The sequence below is a fragment of the Priapulus caudatus genome, unplaced genomic scaffold (genome assembly GCF_000485595.1).
Source record: "Priapulus caudatus unplaced genomic scaffold, Priapulus_caudatus-5.0.1 Scaffold362, whole genome shotgun sequence".
In the NCBI taxonomy this organism is placed as follows: Eukaryota; Metazoa; Priapulida; class Priapulimorpha; order Priapulimorphida; family Priapulidae; genus Priapulus; species Priapulus caudatus.
Window position 1 is genome coordinate 211,494 of NW_014577423.1, and position 20,405 is coordinate 231,898.

The following is a 20,405-nucleotide window of genomic DNA, read 5'->3' on the forward strand; positions in this document are numbered from 1 at the left end:
ACAGTCAGGCAAAACAAATTTAAGACGGCTATCCTCCTGCATTAAGTAGGCACCCGTAGATGACGCACGTTAGAGTCAAAGCTGCGCCTGCACACAGCAAGACAGCTACTGCTGTTCTGTACACAGACTCACTTAATACCAAGAATAATGAATGGTCTATTACAAGATTGATTGAATAGACTATAGAGCAACGGCGTCTCGTTTCCCTTCCCGTTCGATCTCACTACGTAAGCTTATTGCATTACGTAGGCTTATTGTAATTTTTCGTGTCCTCTTCAATCGTCTAAAGCTCGGAACAGCGCCATTTGACAAATCGAGGCAACAACACTCACTCACTCAGTCAATCCCTCCCTCACTTACTCACTCACTCACTTACCCATCCACGCACGCACACATGCATGCACGCACGCACGCACGTACTCTCACACACGAATTCAACCACCTACGCACACACGCGCTCGCTCATTCTGCAAACTATGGTTTGAGGCACGATAAACATTTCATTTCCAATAAAACCAACCTTCTATTTAAAGGAAACCTAACAGCTACCTACTCATATAATTATCTGTCACTCAGGGAAACTTCAGTAAAAACCTTCAAGAATGTAATCAGAATAAAATCCTTATTACCATTTAGTGTAGGGATTCATTCACAATGCATAATAATGAATGGAATAAACATGTACGGTCTAGATGACTAAAAATAAATAATTTATTTCCAATTTATTTCACACGAAATCTATCCCGAATATAAATAGCCCATTTTGGCAAACAGGGCAGCTGTTTCACACGAACACCACTGACTGGGACAAAACTTCTACCGTGCAATAATTACGTATGTTTTTATACTTTAAACCTTCATTCATCTTTACAGCTATACAAACTAACATTAGATTCTCCACCACATGTAGAAGTTGATTGGATTCAAGTTAGAAACCCTAGTGTGCGAATTGAGCTACCCGTCTGAGCAAATTAACCATGCCCCGGTAGATGTTGTTGCTAGGTCGGCCAAGCTACATATTAGCGATGTAAGCTAGTCTATACTTGAATTGCATGTTTTTGTTACTAAGCAGCGTTTTTAGAATGCCCCTATTCCAACACTGATTGGCTAGAGCCACCTGTCTGTGTCAATCAGTCCAGGCAGATAGGTCAATTCGCCACATTGTGAGTAGACGCATTTGCATGCACAATGCATGATCGCATTGCTTTGGCAGGCCTACAGAAACCTCGCTGTGAAGATCACCACAATTTACTACAACCACTTACAACACGCAGATCTATCACATGACTACATACGACGTGAGAATAACAGCTCGTATAGCTTTGCTTTATGTCAAGGGGGCACTTCTGTAAGAAATACAGCGTAGCTCTAACAGATGCCTCTATGTAACATTACAGGTTGAATATACAGCTTGAGAGGCCGCTTACAATGTGTGAATACAATATTCGTAAGCCTGCGCGACATACGAAACTCAGATATGGTGTCGTATCACAAACGCTTTTCAGCAATCATTACAAACTAGAGCCACGCTGAGTGACACATCCGGGACGGATAGCTTACTGGTTCACGCACAAGGTTATTTACCTAATCTACAAATGCTTTTTTACACAACACAATTTATACAAAAAAAAATATCTCAAAAGTGGCTGGCGATTCATATGGACGGATCCGAGGACGCACAGAACGTGTCAATTCGTAACCAATTATTTACGCTTCCTATGAGTTGACCGTTCCCCGCCGCTTCCCCCGCACCGCAAGACGATAGCAACGATGCGGGTTCACCCGATCACAATATCATCATCGTCGCTCGTCACGGCATCGGCGACTGGTGTGGTGTCGGTGGGTCGGGCGGGGCTGGACGGAGGATGGCTAGCGGGCGAATCGTGCGAGGCAGCCAGCGCATGTGTGGCGCCTCTCACCGGTGCTCCTCCGTCGAGCAGAGAAACCGAGGCTTTCTCTCGGAAGTGTCTCCTCTGCGGCGAGGTGGTGGCGGTAGCGCTTCTGTCGAGCGTCACCGTTGCGTGGGAGTCATCGCTATCACACGCGTGCAGGTCCCTACAGCAACGCAAATCACGTACATGTACTCAGTCCAGTGAAAAATACATACGCAGCGGTCTCCAGCTGTGGCGGTGTTTGCAAACAATACAGTACAAATGTAAATATACAGTTCAAAATATTCTAATATTCAATAGAACCGCCAACTATTTCCCTTCATCACAGGCAAACGATGGCATACGCGTGACTGCAATAATACAGGTAGTGTCCGTGAGCATGCTAAGATAGTGAAACGTGTCTAGGGTGATAGATTCCATCACAATTAGTATGTGCCGATTCATCTGCCAGGCTGTTTTCTCACTGCTGAAATGTACACATTGAATCTTAATTATGCACAAGGTGTTACAACGAAGGGCGTTAATTAACTCTCACTTGTGTTTTCACAGCGACGGAACATCATACCTGATTTCTTCATCACGTAGGTATTGCTCTCTGTACATGTGCGCCCGCAGTGCAGATTGAACGACAGTCACGTCGCCGGCATTATAGATTTTTCCCTCCCCACTAGATGCCAGCACCGGCCTGCTCGTATGCAGCCGTTCCTCTCTCTCAAAGTGTCCTCTGAGTGTAGACTGTATTAGTACAGCTGCTTCCTCTTTCGCTGCCAACGCCGTTTTCTGATCAAGGCATTCAAGTGCACGGTTAGATAATTGCAGTTTTATACGTGCAATATGATTCTGTGTAAAGCACTAAAAGCACTATAAAGTCACGATGAAAAACACTCAGGTAGCAGCCAAGCAGAATTTCTACTAGTCATGCCTAGCCATTTACCCCAAAAGGTACTGTCAGCTTTGATTGTGTGTCACTTACAGGGGACAAAGAGAAAGAGAGAGAGGAAGCTAGAGTAGAGACAGACCGAGAGAAAGAGCGCGCGAGAGACAGCGCACGAGAGAGAGGAAGCTAGAGAGAGAGAGAGAGAGAGAGAGAGAGAGAGGGAGAAAGAGAGAGGGAGAGAGACAGAGAGAGAGAGAGAGGGAGAAAGAGAGAGGAAGAGAGAGAGAGAGAAAGAGAGAAGATAAAAGAGAGAGGAGAGAGACGGTGGGAGTTAGGGAGATAGTGAGATATGAAGAAATAGATTAAAAGAGATGGGGAGAGTTAAGCCACTCGGGGCATCAAAGCCTTCACAATTAGAAGCCCTAGCAATTTCTTGCTGTTTTATAATTATTAACACGCCTTGCCGACAATCTGCCTGTAACTTCAATTAGCTACTATACACATCTTGAATGCCAATCAGGAAACCGATAGCATGCATAAAGACACTGCATCGTATTGCAATGCGATAAGTACAAGAATAGTTGTTACCATATAATACTTATCGTGCCGTAATTTTTAAATTGCAGCATTAACGGGCAGCTTCTTGAAAATCACTTAGACCACAATGAACTACTATTATAATAGTCAATCTGGCAACTAAATGCTTAAGTGGTTTCTACTCTGCAGTTTCATGACAATGAATTTAACCTTACACCAGGGGAAGTAAACCGAGTAGCACGTGGGTAGAGATGCATACATGTATATTGCCTTTTTTACAATTTTCAAATAAACACACAATGGGTTACATAAAAATGCTATTAAACTGTCTAAGAAATGTCGCTAAAAAGGGTAAAACTAAACAAATGTTTTCCATGGACCTTGGAAATCGATTCCTAGCAGATCTTTCTGCTTTCAATTTGCCAGCGGGGCTATACGTTTCACAGTGAATTACCAATAAATCTGTGGATGTTGCATGCGCAAGACAACTTGATCTCACTCATATTGACTGCACTCTCGCTTCACTTTCCCTAATCTCGTCTAGAAGCATCCATCTTCCATCTTTCAATACTGTGATTACATCATGTGACACAGCAAGAGCATAAACCTTTAATGAACAGCTCCTATGGGGATATGTTTTTCCTTGTCAAACAGACGATGGGAAACGCTTAAATATAAGTTGGGTTCATGTAGAATTTTATTACATCTCTCTTGACTAAACTAAGAATCAATGTAAACGGGTGAAGTGTACTTTACTGGATATATCTCTGTTTTCATGGTTTTGTTCTTGCAGTCGTCTTGTACTGTTTAAACTTTGCTGTGAATACTCAGTGAGTCAGTTGTAATATTGCCCGGATTCCGAAATTTTATACTGGGTCTATATTAGGTAATAACAGTAGCTAATTGTTCATTCTCCCACATTGTTCTTTCACATATCCCTTCCTTATTTCCCTCCAAGTATATAAAAAGAAGTTTTCCTTATGTACCGACAAACAGTGCATCAATGAAAGTGGCAATCATTCCACTGAACGTGCATCTTACGAGTAAGGAGTGTACATGCTAAAACATGTATTGAGTTGAATAAATCATATACTCATGAAACAACTACGAATAAATTAACGTATAATTAACGTATACAAACAACCCAACCAACACACACGCAACTACTACATTCTGCAACAACCTGAGTCGACTACCTGCTGTCTGAAAATCTTCCAGTTTCGTTGTATGGTTGTTGCCGCACGTTGCTGCCTGAGATTGTAAGCAGCCATCTCAAGGGCTTCACACTGTAGGTAACCACCACTGTCTACAGGGTCTTGCTGTTGACTACCATTCTGTGAGTCAGACTACAGTGCAACAGCCACAGAAATAATATAGATAACCATAGTTATCTATATTATTTCTATGGCAACAGCAAACACTCAAAATAATCCATCAAAGGTAACCAGGAAAAAAATGACACTACCATTTTTCAAAACAAGGTCAACACCTCAAAGATATTAGAAAATACATTTGGCATGCCCTAACTGGCAACAGTTACTGCCCTGTGCAAGCACACTCCAAGCAATGGGAATGCATGTACCACCACTGCCACAAGCAAACGTACATTACTACCTAATCAGAGTTAGCCTACCTACTGTAGCAGTTCCTTGTATCGAAAGTCAACCATATTTAAATGGTAAACCACTACAATGACTATTGCTATTATAAATTCGACATCTAATCAGGTCATCATAAATTAAACTATAAATATATAGCAATTTCTTCTCAACTTCTCTTTGAATGATTTCCTGCATGTTGATATAATCAGCTTGCTAATGTGATGTGATCTTGATGTTGTTGTTTGTTTGTAGTTGTAGTTGTTGTTGTTGTTGTCATTGAGATCAGCAATGGATAAAAAATAAAAGCAGTAGTAATTTCCAGATGATTGATTATAATCAATAATCAGTCGAATGCAGCAGCCGACTAATTAATTTATTATGAAAATAAATTATCGATCATCTAAAAAAAACTATATCAACAGTGTACCACTAAACAATCTTTTGTGTAATATTTTGTTGTGAAGTTAATTCTTCTTAGGCATATTATAATCTGATGTTATTCCTTATAATTTCAGGATATGGTGTGTGGATGACCAAGATCAAGAGTAGATAATAACACAAGAGTGAGACACCCGATTCCCGCATTTTTAACCGATTTTTCTCATCAAAATTTGCCACCAATAAAGAAGCGATCCCGCATTTTTAACCGATTTTTCTCATCAAAATTTGCCACCAATAAAGAAGCAAGTGTATACGTTCCTCAGCTTATTATGACCACTAATCACTCACCTTCGTGGTACTGATATTCGTTTACATATATTTGCTAGCGTATTGCTGTAAATCGTAATCTTGCACGAGCTGAATTCGATCAATTTACCGCTAAAATGGCGACTTGTTGTGACCTGTTTAGACAACTTGAGAAGCTATCGGGGCGCCAATATTTAGCAACGGACGGTTTCCAAATCATTCGTGCCCTGATAGGGGTTTAATGTACTTGATTACCTGCGCGTGCATAATGTGATACTTACTGCAAACTACTACAGAGAATATTGTTATTATTGTATTATTACTTATGTAAGATAGTATGTCAATTTCTTGTGTTGTGATCACAATAACTGAGCGCGGCTCGCGGTTCCTCACGAGATCAAAATTCGAAATTTAGATTGTCTCTCAAGCCTATCAGGGCGCGAATGATTTGGAAACCGTCCGTTGCTAAATATTGGCGCCCCGATAGCTTCTAAAGTTGTCTAAACACCTAACAACAAAAGCGGTAAATCGTGCGAATTCAGCTCGTGCAAGATTACGATTTACAGCAATACGCTAGCAAATATATGTAAACGAATATCAGTACCACGAAGGTGAGTGATTAGTGGTCATAATAAGCTGAGGAACGTATACACTTGCTTCTTTATTGGTGGCAAATTTTGATGAGAAAAATTGGTTAAAAATGCAGGAATCGGGTGTCACACTCTTGTGTTATTATTTACTCTTGCCAAGATGTATTCCAGCATGACTAGCTGATCGCATTGATATCTGCCTGTCTGTGGCAGTGGTAGAATACTGCTAAAGGCCACCACTTGGAGTCAGAATATATACACATCTATTTACCACCTATATACAAACATATAAAGAGAGACATAAATATACTCATCATTTATCACAACTAACCTCGTGGTTCCCTCTAGTGGGTGCAGAAGCAAGTTTTGCCTTAGTTGCAATGGCAGAAATTCTTCGGGGTCGCTTCTCTGGAGTTGTAGAAACACTGGACGCGAGTAATACCATGCAAGCATGAGAATTTCATGCAACTCAAAATGCATGCACACTAAATGCCGATTCAGCGAAAAATACAACCTAGAGCAAAAACATCCCACAATGCCAAAGGTAATAATAACAGCTGAAAAACGTATGCAAAAATCTCCAACGTGGAAGGTGATGTGAACCCTAGTATAAGGAAAAGATGTTGGAGAATTGTTTTTTGGTTCATACGCGCAATTGATAAATTACCTGTCGTGGGGAGACTGCAGTACACGTATGGAGCTTCTCCCCAAGCTGGGGCTGCGACGCTTCTCCTTTTCCGCTTGCAGTTCAGCCACAGCATCAACGCTCTCCTTCTGCAGTTGTTTTACAGCTTTCCTGAATCAAAGGTGGCACAAAGAGTTGATTATTTATGTTTCAACAAGTGCCGCAGAGCGACACGCTCAACTGACGTGTACTGTAGCCGGGTATTCTTCTGATAAACTCACTGGCAACCGAATCAAGTGGGCCGGTAGTACAGTAATACAGATATAGCTGTGCAACTTTAATGACTTCGCTATATTAACGTTATCATGGATATGCGTCGAGCGCGAGTGTAGTGGTGGTGGTGGGGGGAGGGTGGGAAGAGGGGCGGGTGGAGGAGGCTCTAATAGCAAAAGCAGTTCAGTTCTTTGTTAACAGTCAACAAATCCATGTTTAACCCTCCTCTTTAGGATCAAAAAGTTATCAGACACTTCGCACGTTAGCGGAAAATAGATTTCACGGTCCTTTCAATAAAGTGATAAAAACGGTAGGTCAGCGGTGAAACAAAAAAGTTTTCCACTCGGTACGTTAGACCTTGTCCTCAGAAAATGTCTGATATCTGACCTTTCCCCCACTGCCCTTTGACCTGTGACCTCCAATTTCGCGCTGGTGATGGGTTTCCTCCCCATCACACTATATATCAAATATTAAGAGCGTAGGTCGGGCCGTTGAGATTTGTGCCGCAATTACGTATTTCCTCCTATACCTTAAGTTAAGGGTGAAATATTCTCCCTCCATTGACACATCTTGACCTTTGACCCCAAATTCGACATCCTGAGTCCTTTTCGCGATCCCCCCCCCCGACGTCCCAAATATCAAGATCGTATGTCGCTCGGTTAGGATTTGTGCCGTAACTGTTGACGCACGGACGGACGGACAGACGGACGGACGGACATTCATGCGATTCTACAAGCTGCATCTGAATTCGTCAGCTGAGCTAATAAAAACGATGCACAGATAATCTGCCTGCTCTAAGGGAGATATGACAATGTGAATAATAGGGATGCTGCAATGGGACGGAAGCTGTGGAACAACGCTAAGATGAAGAGGATGCTGAGATGATATGGAAGCTAAGATGGAACAAGGGATGATGAGGCTCTCACACATTGCAATCACTCTGACAATAAACTACTTCATTAACATGATGGCCAAAGTTGCATTGGTGCAATACAATGGGAATCTATGTTCAGACAGTTGCTACATGTATTCCATCTATTCTGAATCGAATGAAGTAATGCAATACTACAATATATGCATGACAGTAGAGCATAAATGGCCGCATACTCCTTAACCTCCAGCTTCTGTTTGTAATGCGATCGGTCCTGCCTCAGCCGCCGAATCACTCCTCTCAATTTTTCTCTTTCCTCCAGTAGCTCTGTCTCTCGTCTATCCAACTGCTCTAGACATTGCTGTGCACTCCCTCTCAGTGGCAGCTTACCTGCAGACAAGCAACCTCTTTATTAACACGAATATGAATGTACTTTAACATGCACAAGTAATATGCACACGTAATGTGGCAGTGCCTTATTCCAATGCAACAATGTAGAATAGAAGAATAGACAGTGTCTTATACACACAAAAAGCTACCAGTTCGACTCAACATGTAATAAGAGATATAGTAATGTAGTAACCTAGTATGCTCATATTTATATGGTGGCTGCATTAGATATACTGGTTTATGCAGGCATACCTCATGATCAATACACTACCTTCTGTGACGACTGAATTTTTACTGACAAACGTTTTCATGTCTGCCACCTGCTCCCTTTCCTCTTCTAGCTTTTTCTCCAGACTGGCAATTGTTTCCTGCAGCTTCCTGTTCATCTCAGTGCCCTCCTCACACTTCCTGTGAGTCTTCTCAAGGCACCTGCTTGTCTCGAGTGTCTTTTCAAGGTTGAGCCGTATTGTTCGGTTCTCAGCAGCCATCTTCTGCTTCTCGCGAGTCAGCGTTTTTACGGAACCATTCAGGGATCTCAGCTTAGCTGCAACCTCTTTCATCCTCGGATGTCTACCAGAACAGTTGAAAATTGACGTAAAACAATCCACTCTACTTCCATACTTCAAAATTATTTTCCCAAACTCTAACATTTAATATCTATTTTTCATATGCAGAAGCCTTTCTTATGTGCAATGATCCTCACCCCATTTTACCGAAGCTACCTTCACACATGTATTGGATTTATTTTCTCAGCTGCCTATTCATTGCACTGCACCATGAAATCACATACGTGACAGTCGAAATAAGCCAGTCAGGAATAATATGCAGGCTATTAACCACCCGCACAAGCTGGGACTTTACAAATAGGTGCCCAATTATGACTAAATATCGCGCGGCTTGGTGCTATTGAAAAGCAGCTTCAGCCGAGCATTGTTACGAAAAACACCACAACTGGTCTAGCACGACTGACTTAGCAACAATATCCAAGGGGAACATGGTTTTCCTCGCGCAGACGGATAGATCAATATTTTTGCCAGTCAGATATAATGTGGCCATACGGGTCATCACGTTTCCACGTTTCACAGCCGTTTGTACAGACTCACCTAGGAGCAGACTCAGGATGTGAGGGAGTCTGTGAAAGTTCAGCCCGCAGACGAAGTACTTCCTGGTAATACGCCTCAAGTTGGACTCTCATCTCTTCGACCTTTGTGGTCTTCAAAGAACTTTCTAATTTCCTGGTGTAACAATTTATAAGCTAGTCACCCATATGCACACACAACAACCAGAAGACCACAACCACAATGAGGAATGACACAGTGTTTCTGTTCCATTCTATTGAACATATTTACCAAAATGCCTAGCAAAAATTCTCCAAAATGAATATTCGTACGCAAGAGCACTCGTATTATTGATGATGTCTTGTTAGTATCTTATAGCAGTACGTGTATCATCGATTACCTGAAATCTGTTTCTCGCTGCCTTAGTGTCTGCTCTAGTTTAAAAATCTTCTGCTTGAGGGCATTTGTAACCTGTAATGGACCAGGAAAAGTGAGTGCTATAATACTTTACTCTCCAAAACGTTATAGCATATGAATTCTGTATCACAATTTCCAAAAAAAATATTTTGTGGCTAGAAATAAGAATAAGTAAGGATACACACGGCTGAGTTATCTGCCTGTTTAGTGCCAAGAGACCGACGCATTTCGTCACATCCACTGGGGTTCAACAGCTGCTCAATCTGCTTGTCCTGAAAGCAGTAGAATAAAAAGGAAAACGATGTACTGGAATTACTTAGTTCAGAAGCACATTATAAATCAGGGTTTGGTGATTGCACCATATGAATGCACTTCAAGCATTTGTCAAGAGCTGCATATATAGTTAAAACATGTTTGCCTGTATTTGCTAGTGATTGTAATTTTTTATGTATTCTTTGCGGCCATCTTGTTATATTTACGGACTGATAAGACTTCTCTACTCTTCGGGTACAATACTACCAGAAACAATTAAAACAAACAAGTTTGGTGGCTACTTTTTTCTGTCCATTTTCCTCCATCCGTCGCAATTTTGTTTTTAGCGTCATGCCATCAGCTTCCACTGACTGTATCGTCTGCAAAGCGATAAAAAACAAAACATAACCAATTTACTTGGGTATGGTACTTACTAATACTGGATACTGGGTACACTGGAAATCATGCAAATGTGTCATTTCCATCTATGGGAACCAACGTGGCAAACCATGGTCCATGCATCATGTTTGCTAGCTAATTTCTACCACCAAATTTCAAGCTGTAAAAAAACTAACACATTCTAATAAATGTGTAATAATATCGTCAACTCATTACAGGGATCTTTGTTACCAGAACGAGCCATGATGGTGGCCATCTAACAACCAGGAGCGTACCTTTTTCAGTTGAATTATTTCATCATACATGTCGATAGGATCTTTGTGATTGGAGTAGCTGGCTCCAGAATTCGCAAATTTCCCTGTTCACATAGAAAACAACTGACTGAAAACATTTTTTTACATTGTATAACATACACGGAGACAGCTGTCTCATGAATTGTACATGTGTTTTCTATTGCTAGCAATGGCATTTATATTCCATAAATCCAAGGGTTTGCAGGAAGGATGTTTCTAATTGAACAATTTGTTACAACAATGCTGTTTCAGTAATTATTGAAGCTTGGTTACTAGATCATAGCTCCCACACCAGAGAAATGCCACGTACATGTATACCCTTTATACATAATTAGTTAGCATCAGCAAGGGAACATATTGATTGTTCATGCTAAACAGCCTGACTTCACTCTCCTATGCCACCTGTCATAATGAATGCGGGGCAACTCACTGGCAGTAGTAAATCCGCACGTTGAGATATTGTATTCCAATTATAAATGGGAATAAGGTCAATGGACGCTAATGTGGCCTCCATATATTGGGGCCCAAGTGTCCCCTATACACTTAATAATGCAGTCAGCCTGCACACTGGAGTAAATTTGTTTCAACCGGTTGAGTAACCTAAATAGATATACACAGTGCCCACATAGATAGATGGATTCACAAGATATACCCACATGCATTCTATAAGACTGACAGATTATTATATGGCATCAAGAAACAAATAATGTTTTACATCCATACGTTCATGCTGGTAGCAATTACACCAGCATGAACTGGGCAATAACTGTGACAAAATGAATACTAGCGATTTGTCGTTTTCCTTTGTTAGGGCCAGCATATTTGGATACATGTAGCTATAAGTTATACAAATTGGCTGACCTGTCCACTGATCTATCCCGTGTCCATATATAAATGGGACGACCAAGACCAACACTGCCAGTGTTAGCTGTTTTACACACAAATCACCATGGGTTTCGGAGGTTGTCTCTACCTATTTTTAGCACTAACCGTCGTTCTGATTGAACAGACAAAAGGTAAGATAAAGCGCTTGATAATGCCAGTTTTTACTTCTTATAATAGTGTATTTCTTCTAATTTTGTAATCTCATATTTCACGTATAAAATAGCTAGTATTGTTGATAGGTACAGATGTAATTTGCTGTTAACTGTGCAGGTTGCCCAAAGAAGATCATGCTATGTAAATACATATGACATGTGGCTGTCCAGTGGGTTATATTATATTAGATTGTCATTATTAAATTTTTGTCTCAGGTGAAGGTAGGTGTCCACAAGGAAAAGTAGAATTGGAGGACGAACCTGGATGCCATCCTGACGTGCCTCAGAGTTGCCCAAGAGGGTACTCCTGTGACGCATACCCCTTTAGTTCAGGATCAGTTTGTTGCAAGAAAAAGGAATCAGGTATGCATACTACTTGTGTCAGTCACCCATTTGCATGTTGATATTATTTACTGTTAACCAGAGAGAACCAGAGAGTTATATTAAGTAATATTATATTTATGTATTATATGTTATATTTATGTATAGCACGTGTTATTTAAAGCTTGGTAATAAGATCTAGTAACTAGTTAGACAATTTGAGTTGAAGATACATGTAGTCTGGTTCATATCTTTGCATTATTGATTACTGATCAGCGATCAGTGCAGAAATGGCATATTTCGACGTGTGACAGATCAGGTGGGTATGCTATATACATACAGATACCATAGTGCTTCTAACACTAGAGTCTAACACCAAGCATCGCAACATGCAGTTAACGGTATAACAACATTACATTTCCGCTGCAGCCCAGATGTTCAACCCGTGCAAGACAGGCCAGGCACCACTGCGAAACACGTGGGGAAACCTGCTCTACTGCGGCAGCCCGTGCCCGCGCGGATCCCGCTGCACGCGCGTGATGGATGCTCCGGAGGTGTGCTGCGCCAAGGGCAAGGCAACGCCAAGCAACTTTAACCCATGCACCAACGGAAAGGAGCCGCTGAGAAACACCTGGGGCAATCTGCTGAGCTGCGACCAGTGCGTGCGCGGCTCAGAGTGCGTGCGTGTGCCCGATGCGGCAGAGGTATGCTGCGCGTAAGGCGCCGACTACACGCGCAACCGCCCGCCCGCGATTTTTTTGGTGAGGTGGGAGTGGGATGTGAGGTTTGCGAGTAGTGCTGGGCATTCGATTGAAGTCTTCAAGCACCTCCAGCCTGGGATAGGTAGCCTGGGGTAGCTCTCGCGTATATATATATGCACGTTCATTAAGGTTGGTATCAATTGAGGGGGTTGTACTAATGCCTACAGTATTTAAAAATTCATAAAGTGGTAGCATGTCGGTGTCTATGTCGCTGCATTGGCAATTTGTAGAGGGGCCGAGGGCACAATTCTTATTGATTTAATATTAAATTGGCTGTGTTGACATTATTATGAAATAAATCTATCTCTGTCTGCAATATATGTGTATGGCTTTTATGATCGACGTTTTGTGTAGTTTAATATATTTAACAAGACCACGAAATAAATAATAAGACAACTGATTTGTATAATTTACTTCTGACAACATCACTAATGGAAAAGAACTTCATGAGAAGAAACACATGGACTCACAGACTAACATGCAGAATAAGATGAAGAGCCTACCTTTAGAGTGTAGGCCCCCACTCTGAGGCCGCCTCTGGCCCCTCGGAGATGAAACCATGTGCCTTAGGTAGTCTGAGCTGCTTAAATAACCACTGCTGTGAGAGGTAGTTAAAGGTACTCCACTCATTGTTCTACTCCTCACACTACCTGAAAAATAAAAGTATCAAACAATAAACTATGAATTTCAGCTAAAGATCATGCAAGTACTGCAACTTTTTCGATGCAAATCCAGCTGTTAAAGCCTATCATGTTTCATAGTTCCTCCCAGTCCTTTTATAGAGTATTACCACAGAATATATATCATAGAGTGATAAGAGCACACCACACAATACTGCCGTAAAAACATAACTGCAGACCAGTTTACCTGCTCTCTTGATGTTTTCAAGCCAGTATTCTCGGGCTGGCTTTATAGCCACTGAGCCATTCGTTTGCGGCAGCCTTGACAAGCTTGAGCTTCGAGCTGTTACATAAGGAGACCTTAAAATGTAGATATACGCAAACATGCTCCCACCACCGGTGTGAGCGTATAATAGAACAAGTGCCGCAGAGCGACAGCGCTCATCTAACGTCTACTGCGGTGACTCTGTGGTGGAGTGGTGGGATTCTAGTAAACCCTGTTAGTCCCAAATGTGTTCACATACACGCCGAAACAGTGGAATGCACAGGGATGGTATCAGGAACCTTCTCAAAAGAATGTTCGTTGCGATCGTTATGAAAGTTGCCACGAGATGGCGCGTACGTTTAAGTGTCTTCAGATTAAAGATGGAAGCTCCCATCATACGTAGTAGCAACAACTATTTGCAAGACAGAATAGGTAAGCACTCATCCATTTACCTACGCAAGCCTACAGGCTGCAAATTGCAATAGAGAGCTGCCACCTGTAACCAATTAACGCAGGCAAAAACTGCACCAACACATGCACTGGCAGCAGCCACTGGCAGTGGCATACGTTACATGTAACATACTGACAGTACAGAATGACATAGAAATTATACGATTTAAGGAACATACACCTTCTTTAACCAAATTTAGCTTTTGAAATTTCACTGTGACATTGTAGCCTCATACATCCAGGCATGTATAGATTCTACTAGCAAACCCGGCAGTCAAATTCTTTCTAACAGACAGTCAACAAATCCAAGTTTAACCCTCCTCTTGAGGGTCAAGAGGTTATCCGACACTTACTCTTCGCATGTCAGCAGAAGGGACATTTCATGGTCCTTTCAATAAAGCCATAAAAATGCTAGGTCACCGCTGAAACAAAAAAGTTTTTCAATCGCTCCGTCAGACCATGTCCTCAGAAAATGTCTAAAATCTGCCCTGTGCCCATTGACCTTTGACCTGTGACCTCCAACTTCGGCACAGTGATGGCTTTTCCTACCATGATGCTATACACCGACTATCACGAGCCTAGGTCGAGCCGTTTAGATTTGTGCCGCAATTCTGCATTTCCTCCCTATACCTTAAGTTAAGGAGTGAATGTTCCCCCTTCTTTTACAACTCTTGACCTTTGACCTTTGACCCCCAGCTTCGACATCCCAACTCGTTTTCGGATTACCCCCCCACGTCCCGAATATCGTGACCGTACGTCGAGCGGTTAAGATTTGTGCCCAACTGTTGACGCACGGACGGACGCACGGACGCACGGACGATCATGCGATTCTACAAGCTGCATCTGACTATGTCAGATGAGCTAAAAATCATGATTGTAGTTGGAGCTTGATAGCAAAAACACTGACTAATTATATAAGCTGAATATAACATACCAGATTTATGTCTTTGCATCTTTCTAGGTTTTCCTTTGTTGCCATCACTGCTAACTGTAAAATACAATGTCTTATATACAGACACACACTCACACATGCATGCAGGCACACACATGCTACGATGAGATGATTATAAACTGATTACATAGATCACTCTAGTACTTTGAGCAATACAATTAGATGTGAACAAAATTAAATGTAATATTTTACTGGGTGCATGAGTTTCAGTAGCATACCCTTGAACATGTAATGATAATAGTTTTTTCTAACCAGGAATGTCTATAAAAACAAACCATTTTAAATATTTATGTGATGGCTCATCACAGTGTATGCCCACAGTCCAAGGTTCAGATTAAATATTAAAAACCTAATAAATCACAGCAAAAGTTGTTAGATGATATAATTATTCATACCACTGACTGCATCACTGAGAATCTGAAGAATGACTGCTTTTAACTGATCATTTTTCTCCACTGGCTCAGGCTTTATATCAGAATCAGATGGATGTGAAGAATCTCCAGACTAAAAAACAGAATGCTAGACAATGTCTAGACAGAACAATGTTGAATGTGGCACATATTTTTGATATTTAATGTCAACTTCATGGAACGATGAGCGTTGGAATATTAGCCGTTGTGAACATATTCAAACATGTTCACATTTAGGATATAAGGCTATAACAGTAAAGGTAAACATTCGGGAAGTGAAAAAGTTCAAAATTGCTGGGTAAAATACCACATTTTTAAGCATTGTCCTATTGTTCTCAGCACATTTTAGACAGCATGAGATGCTTGTTTTAATGTCATTTAAGTAGTATAAAGCAATGATGACAATTAGACTACCAAAAGGACTAATCAAGTTGTCAAGTCTTTATCATTTTTGTAAACAATTTAGCTCAATATTATAATGCTCATATTTGGGTTTGTGAAGCCTAGAAATTTTAATTATTAATCAAAATGCAATTAAAATTCATCATCAGATAAAATATTCAGATAATTCATATGTATTATGAAGGTGGGCTTAGTGATTGTACCCACTATGTATAAAAAACTGCTCTGAGACAAGATTTCTGTATTTGTTTCAATAATTCAACGTGTATCATCCATAATCTGTGTTATACACATATGATAGTTAAACGCACATGTATCTGACAATAAGGGAAGACATTAAGTCTGTGGTCGAATTGCTACCAGTGATTGACCTGCGTATCTAATGCTCATGCATCTCATAAATATTCATGCAGCGATTCCTCTGAGGCAGTTGTAGCACACTCTGTATAAACAGGAAACACTGATGCATGTCGGTACTTCTTTCAAGCTATCAATCACTCAACCATTCGTTTACATGTAAGCGGCCTAATGTTAATTTTCTTGCTAAGCCCTAAGTATATGAAAATATATCATAAAAATACTACATTGTACATAAGGTTCCGACTATATACACCTAGTGCATTCATGCGTGCATGCGTGTGTGCGTGTATGCGGGTGCATGTGTGTGTGTGTCTGTTTTTATTATGGTATGTAGCAAAATGTAGTCGGTTACACCTAATTCATGTATGCCTGTATAGCTAAACAAGGCAAAGTATGGTGAGTCTGACATATATTGCATACCACCAGGTAGATACAATAATGCAACCCAACAAGAGTAGTGGTTACATTACAAACCTACATTACAAACTTACTCTTGTTGGGTTACATTATTGTATCTAACCAGCAGTATGTAAGCATTTGGAAACTACACAAGCTCTGCATGTATCATTATAATAATACATGTCCTTTTACATTATATTTACAAGTGCAAAATATTTAATTTTACTCTAAAGCATAGGCCTACTGTAGCTTCACGTTCTGACATTTCTTCTTGTCATGTGTACGTAGATCAGTCACAAACACCAGAACCATCCTCTAGCCATGGCCTGTCACTGTACCTACGCAGTGTTGTAGTAAGACTCAGTTGCATTATTCCATGTTTAACTTGATTCTGCTATCATTATCTGGCATGGAAAACACATAAAACATTACATTGTCATATATGCTTATTAATATACTCATTACTCTTACTTTCAGACTTAAATAATATAAGGTGTGTAAACAAGAATATATAAATTATTATTATAATGTACGCTAGAAATTCTTATTATCTGCGCATTTGATCATGCGATTTGATCATTGATCATTGATCATTGATCATTGATCATTGATCGCGATTTGATCATGCGATGATCATTTCATTTGCACACCTTCGCGCTTCTCACTGCGTGGCGAGAAGTCGATCGTTCGATTCTACGACGTGAAACAGTCATAGAGCCTGGTCGGGCTAGACCTCACACAGCTTTACGAGTCAGGCGGCAACTGTACGTGGGCTTAGTACTAGAGCTGAGTGACGATCCCAAGTTACTTAAAATTGCTTCCGACCACGTGAGAAAATTACTAAAATATAGGGATCAAAGAATCCGATTAGCAGAATTAAATGCTGGAGGTGCAAATCAAAGTTCACATTCCCAGAATATCCTCACACATTCACCAGAAGTATCGATGCATTGTGAAATACATTATACAAGACTCAAGAGTAGGACAATATAGTATATGATACGATACGATAGAGCTAAGTAGGACTAGTGCCTAGATACAATAATGTAACCCAAACACAGGTGTAGGGGAGTCCATTCACATAGAGTCCCATCTAGACTAGTCCCTAGCCCCACCAGGCTCTCCGACTGTTACACGTCGTAGGACAACCTCTCGTCAGCGTAGTGTTAAGCGAGAAGCGAACTTGTGGCTAGACTAGTCCCTAGACTAGCGCACTAAAGCGGAAATGACCGTGTAGCCTACTACTATTATTAATATTATATACAGAGTGGCTATATGCCCGGCAGCCACCATATATCTGACGGCTGCCGGGCACGGAAAGGAATATATCGATTTCCTAAATGCCCGGCAGTTTTTAATTTTCAGCGTTATCTCAAGTAAACAAGGGTTAGGGTTAGGGTTAGGAACTGCCGGGCATTTAGGAGATCAAAGACCGTGCCCGGCTGCCGGGCATATAGCCGCAGCGTATTAAAATACGCAGTGGCTAGAGGTACGGCAACCGTATCTTAATGTCTCGAGGCTACGAGTACGGCAGTCCATTTGCGAAACGTCCACGTCGCTTTCCCACAAAATAATGCCGTTGGAAATTAATTCACGATTTAATTCACGATTAAGATTTCTTGATGAGCTAGAAAACACTCAAATTTGAAGTATGAAAATGAACATTATTGTGCCAGCTAGCCTACACCAGTTGGTTGGGATTGATTGTCAGTTCAGATGCAAAATATTGAAAGCCAAAGGTTATAGTACTTATACACCATAGATTAATTTGGTACTATGACATGCGTATATAAGATAGCCGAGTCGGTTTATAGTTAGTGTTAGGTTAGGGATAGGGTAGCTCCAAGAAACGGTATTGCTAGGGTTAGAATATCCGTCGTATAGACAATCAGTCGCACAGCCTGGTCGGGCTAGGGATAGGGTGACTGTTTGTACTTGTAAGTTGTGTGTGGGACTGCCGTAACCGTACGTAGCACTGCGATTAATAAAACAACTATTAAGTATTATTATTATTAATATTATAAAGGCAGTGGCTACGGGTACGGTAGCCGTATCTTAATATCTCGAGACTACGGGTACGGGAGTCCATTCGTTTTCATACTTAACGAGACAAAGATGGCGGCGGTGGCGCTAGATTTCGAAATAACGCCTTGGGAAATAAATTCACGATTTGAGAGTTTAGATGAGCTAGAACCCTAACCCTAACCCTAAACCTAACCCTAACCATAACCCTAAACCTATATAACCCTAACCATAACCCTAAACCTAACCCTAATCCTAACCCTAACCCTAACCCTAACGCAAAAAAAGGGGCTTGAACGACTGACGGCTACCGTACCTCTAGATACAATAATGTAACCCAAACCAAAGAGGATAGGGGTTTAACCCCTATCCTCTTGGGTTTGGGTTACATTATTGTATCTACCGTACCTCCAGCCACTGCGTATTATAAACTATGAGTATGAGTATATACGTCTATAGACTGTATACTATTGTATAACTATTGTATTGTATACTAGTAGTAGTAGTAGTACTACTACTAATACTAATAGCTCTAGTACTATAGCCCGCTTACATTAACTGCCGCTGGCCGCCTTAGTAAACAGTATTCAGTAACTGCCAGGGGCAGAAGCGGGCTATAGTACTTCTACTAGAGCTAGTAGTAGTACATTTGTCGTCAAATTTATGACTTAACGTTTTCCCTGTTTATGAATGTATAACATTTAAATTCAACATTAACACATCACGTATTATTAATCTTACAATAAATGCACGAGCAGGTCAACAACAACAACGAAGCGAAATCAGCGCCACTGAGATACAGCGTACGTATGATGTACTACAAGCGGGTACAACAAACACCCACTGGGTGGCGCATGCTACCGCCGATTGGTGCCAGTGCGTACTGCTACCACTGCTACCTCTGAACTTCAGCCCTTGTTCCCCAGTTATGTTTTATATTATTGCTTCCAGCAGAGGCGCCGGAAGTGGGGGGGGGCAAGGGGGCGGCCGCCCCTCCAATCCAAAAAGTGGGAGGGGGGGCAAAACCAAAAAGCCCCCCTCCAAAAAAAAGAAGAGTGGGAAAGAAAAAATAAAATGTATGAGCTAAGACTTGTTAATTCTAACGTTCAAAAACTAATTTATACATCCATTTTAAGTTTTCGCTGCGCGCTTTGCGTGATTGACGCTCACGTCGCACACACGCGCTTATACGCACACACGTCGCACACACGCGCTCACGCACACACGTCGCACACACGCGCTCACGCACACACGCCGCACATACGCGCTCACGCACCCACGTCGCACACACGCGCTCACGCACACACGTCGCACACACGCGCTCACGCACACACGTCGCACACACGCGCTCACGCACACACGTCGCACATACGCGCTCACGCACACACGTCGCACACACGCGCTCACGCACACGCGCTCATGCACACACGCGCTCACGCACCCACGTCACACGCACGCGCTCCCGCACACACGCCGCACATACGCGCTCACGCACCCACGTCGCACACACGCGCTCACGCACACACGTCGCACACACGCGCTCACGCACACACGTCGCACACACGCGCTCACGCACACACGCCGCACATACGCGCTCACGCACCCACGTCGCACACACGCGCTCACGCACACACGTCGCACAGA

At 41.7% G+C, this 20,405-nt stretch overlaps 2 protein-coding genes across 18 annotated transcripts; one reads left to right on the top strand and one right to left on the bottom strand.

Moving 5' to 3' along the window:
• Nucleotides 1-682: 682 nt before the first annotated feature.
• Nucleotides 683-19,542, bottom strand: LOC106809545 (IQ domain-containing protein E-like). Of its 17 annotated transcripts, XM_014812644.1 has the most exons (19): nucleotides 19,409-19,542; nucleotides 17,390-17,579; nucleotides 16,966-17,143; nucleotides 15,564-15,672; nucleotides 15,151-15,204; nucleotides 13,749-13,844; nucleotides 13,385-13,531; nucleotides 10,745-10,827; nucleotides 10,373-10,450; nucleotides 10,004-10,090; nucleotides 9,802-9,872; nucleotides 9,447-9,578; nucleotides 8,615-8,913; nucleotides 8,190-8,343; nucleotides 6,852-6,980; nucleotides 6,516-6,609; nucleotides 4,503-4,652; nucleotides 2,458-2,672; nucleotides 683-2,055 (listed from the first exon to the last, which is right to left on the bottom strand). In XM_014812644.1, the coding sequence occupies exons 3-19, from the start codon at nucleotides 17,002-17,004 to the stop codon at nucleotides 1,779-1,781; spliced, it is 2,214 nt and encodes a 737-aa protein (XP_014668130.1). In that variant the 5' UTR covers nucleotides 17,005-17,143; nucleotides 17,390-17,579; nucleotides 19,409-19,542; the 3' UTR covers nucleotides 683-1,778. The 17 variants fall into 17 exon arrangements, with proteins under 17 accessions (XP_014668130.1, XP_014668133.1, XP_014668143.1 ...); XM_014812647.1 differs by lacking the exon at nucleotides 17,390-17,579 and having other exon boundaries at nucleotides 16,966-17,077; XM_014812657.1 differs by lacking the exon at nucleotides 17,390-17,579 and having other exon boundaries at nucleotides 17,082-17,143.
• On the top strand, nucleotides 11,670-13,197 carry LOC106809548. Its single transcript, XM_014812661.1, has 3 exons — nucleotides 11,670-11,778; nucleotides 12,016-12,162; nucleotides 12,550-13,197. The coding sequence occupies exons 1-3, from the start codon at nucleotides 11,712-11,714 to the stop codon at nucleotides 12,837-12,839; spliced, it is 504 nt and encodes a 167-aa protein (XP_014668147.1). The 5' UTR covers nucleotides 11,670-11,711; the 3' UTR covers nucleotides 12,840-13,197.
• Nucleotides 19,543-20,405: the final 863 nt, after the last annotated feature.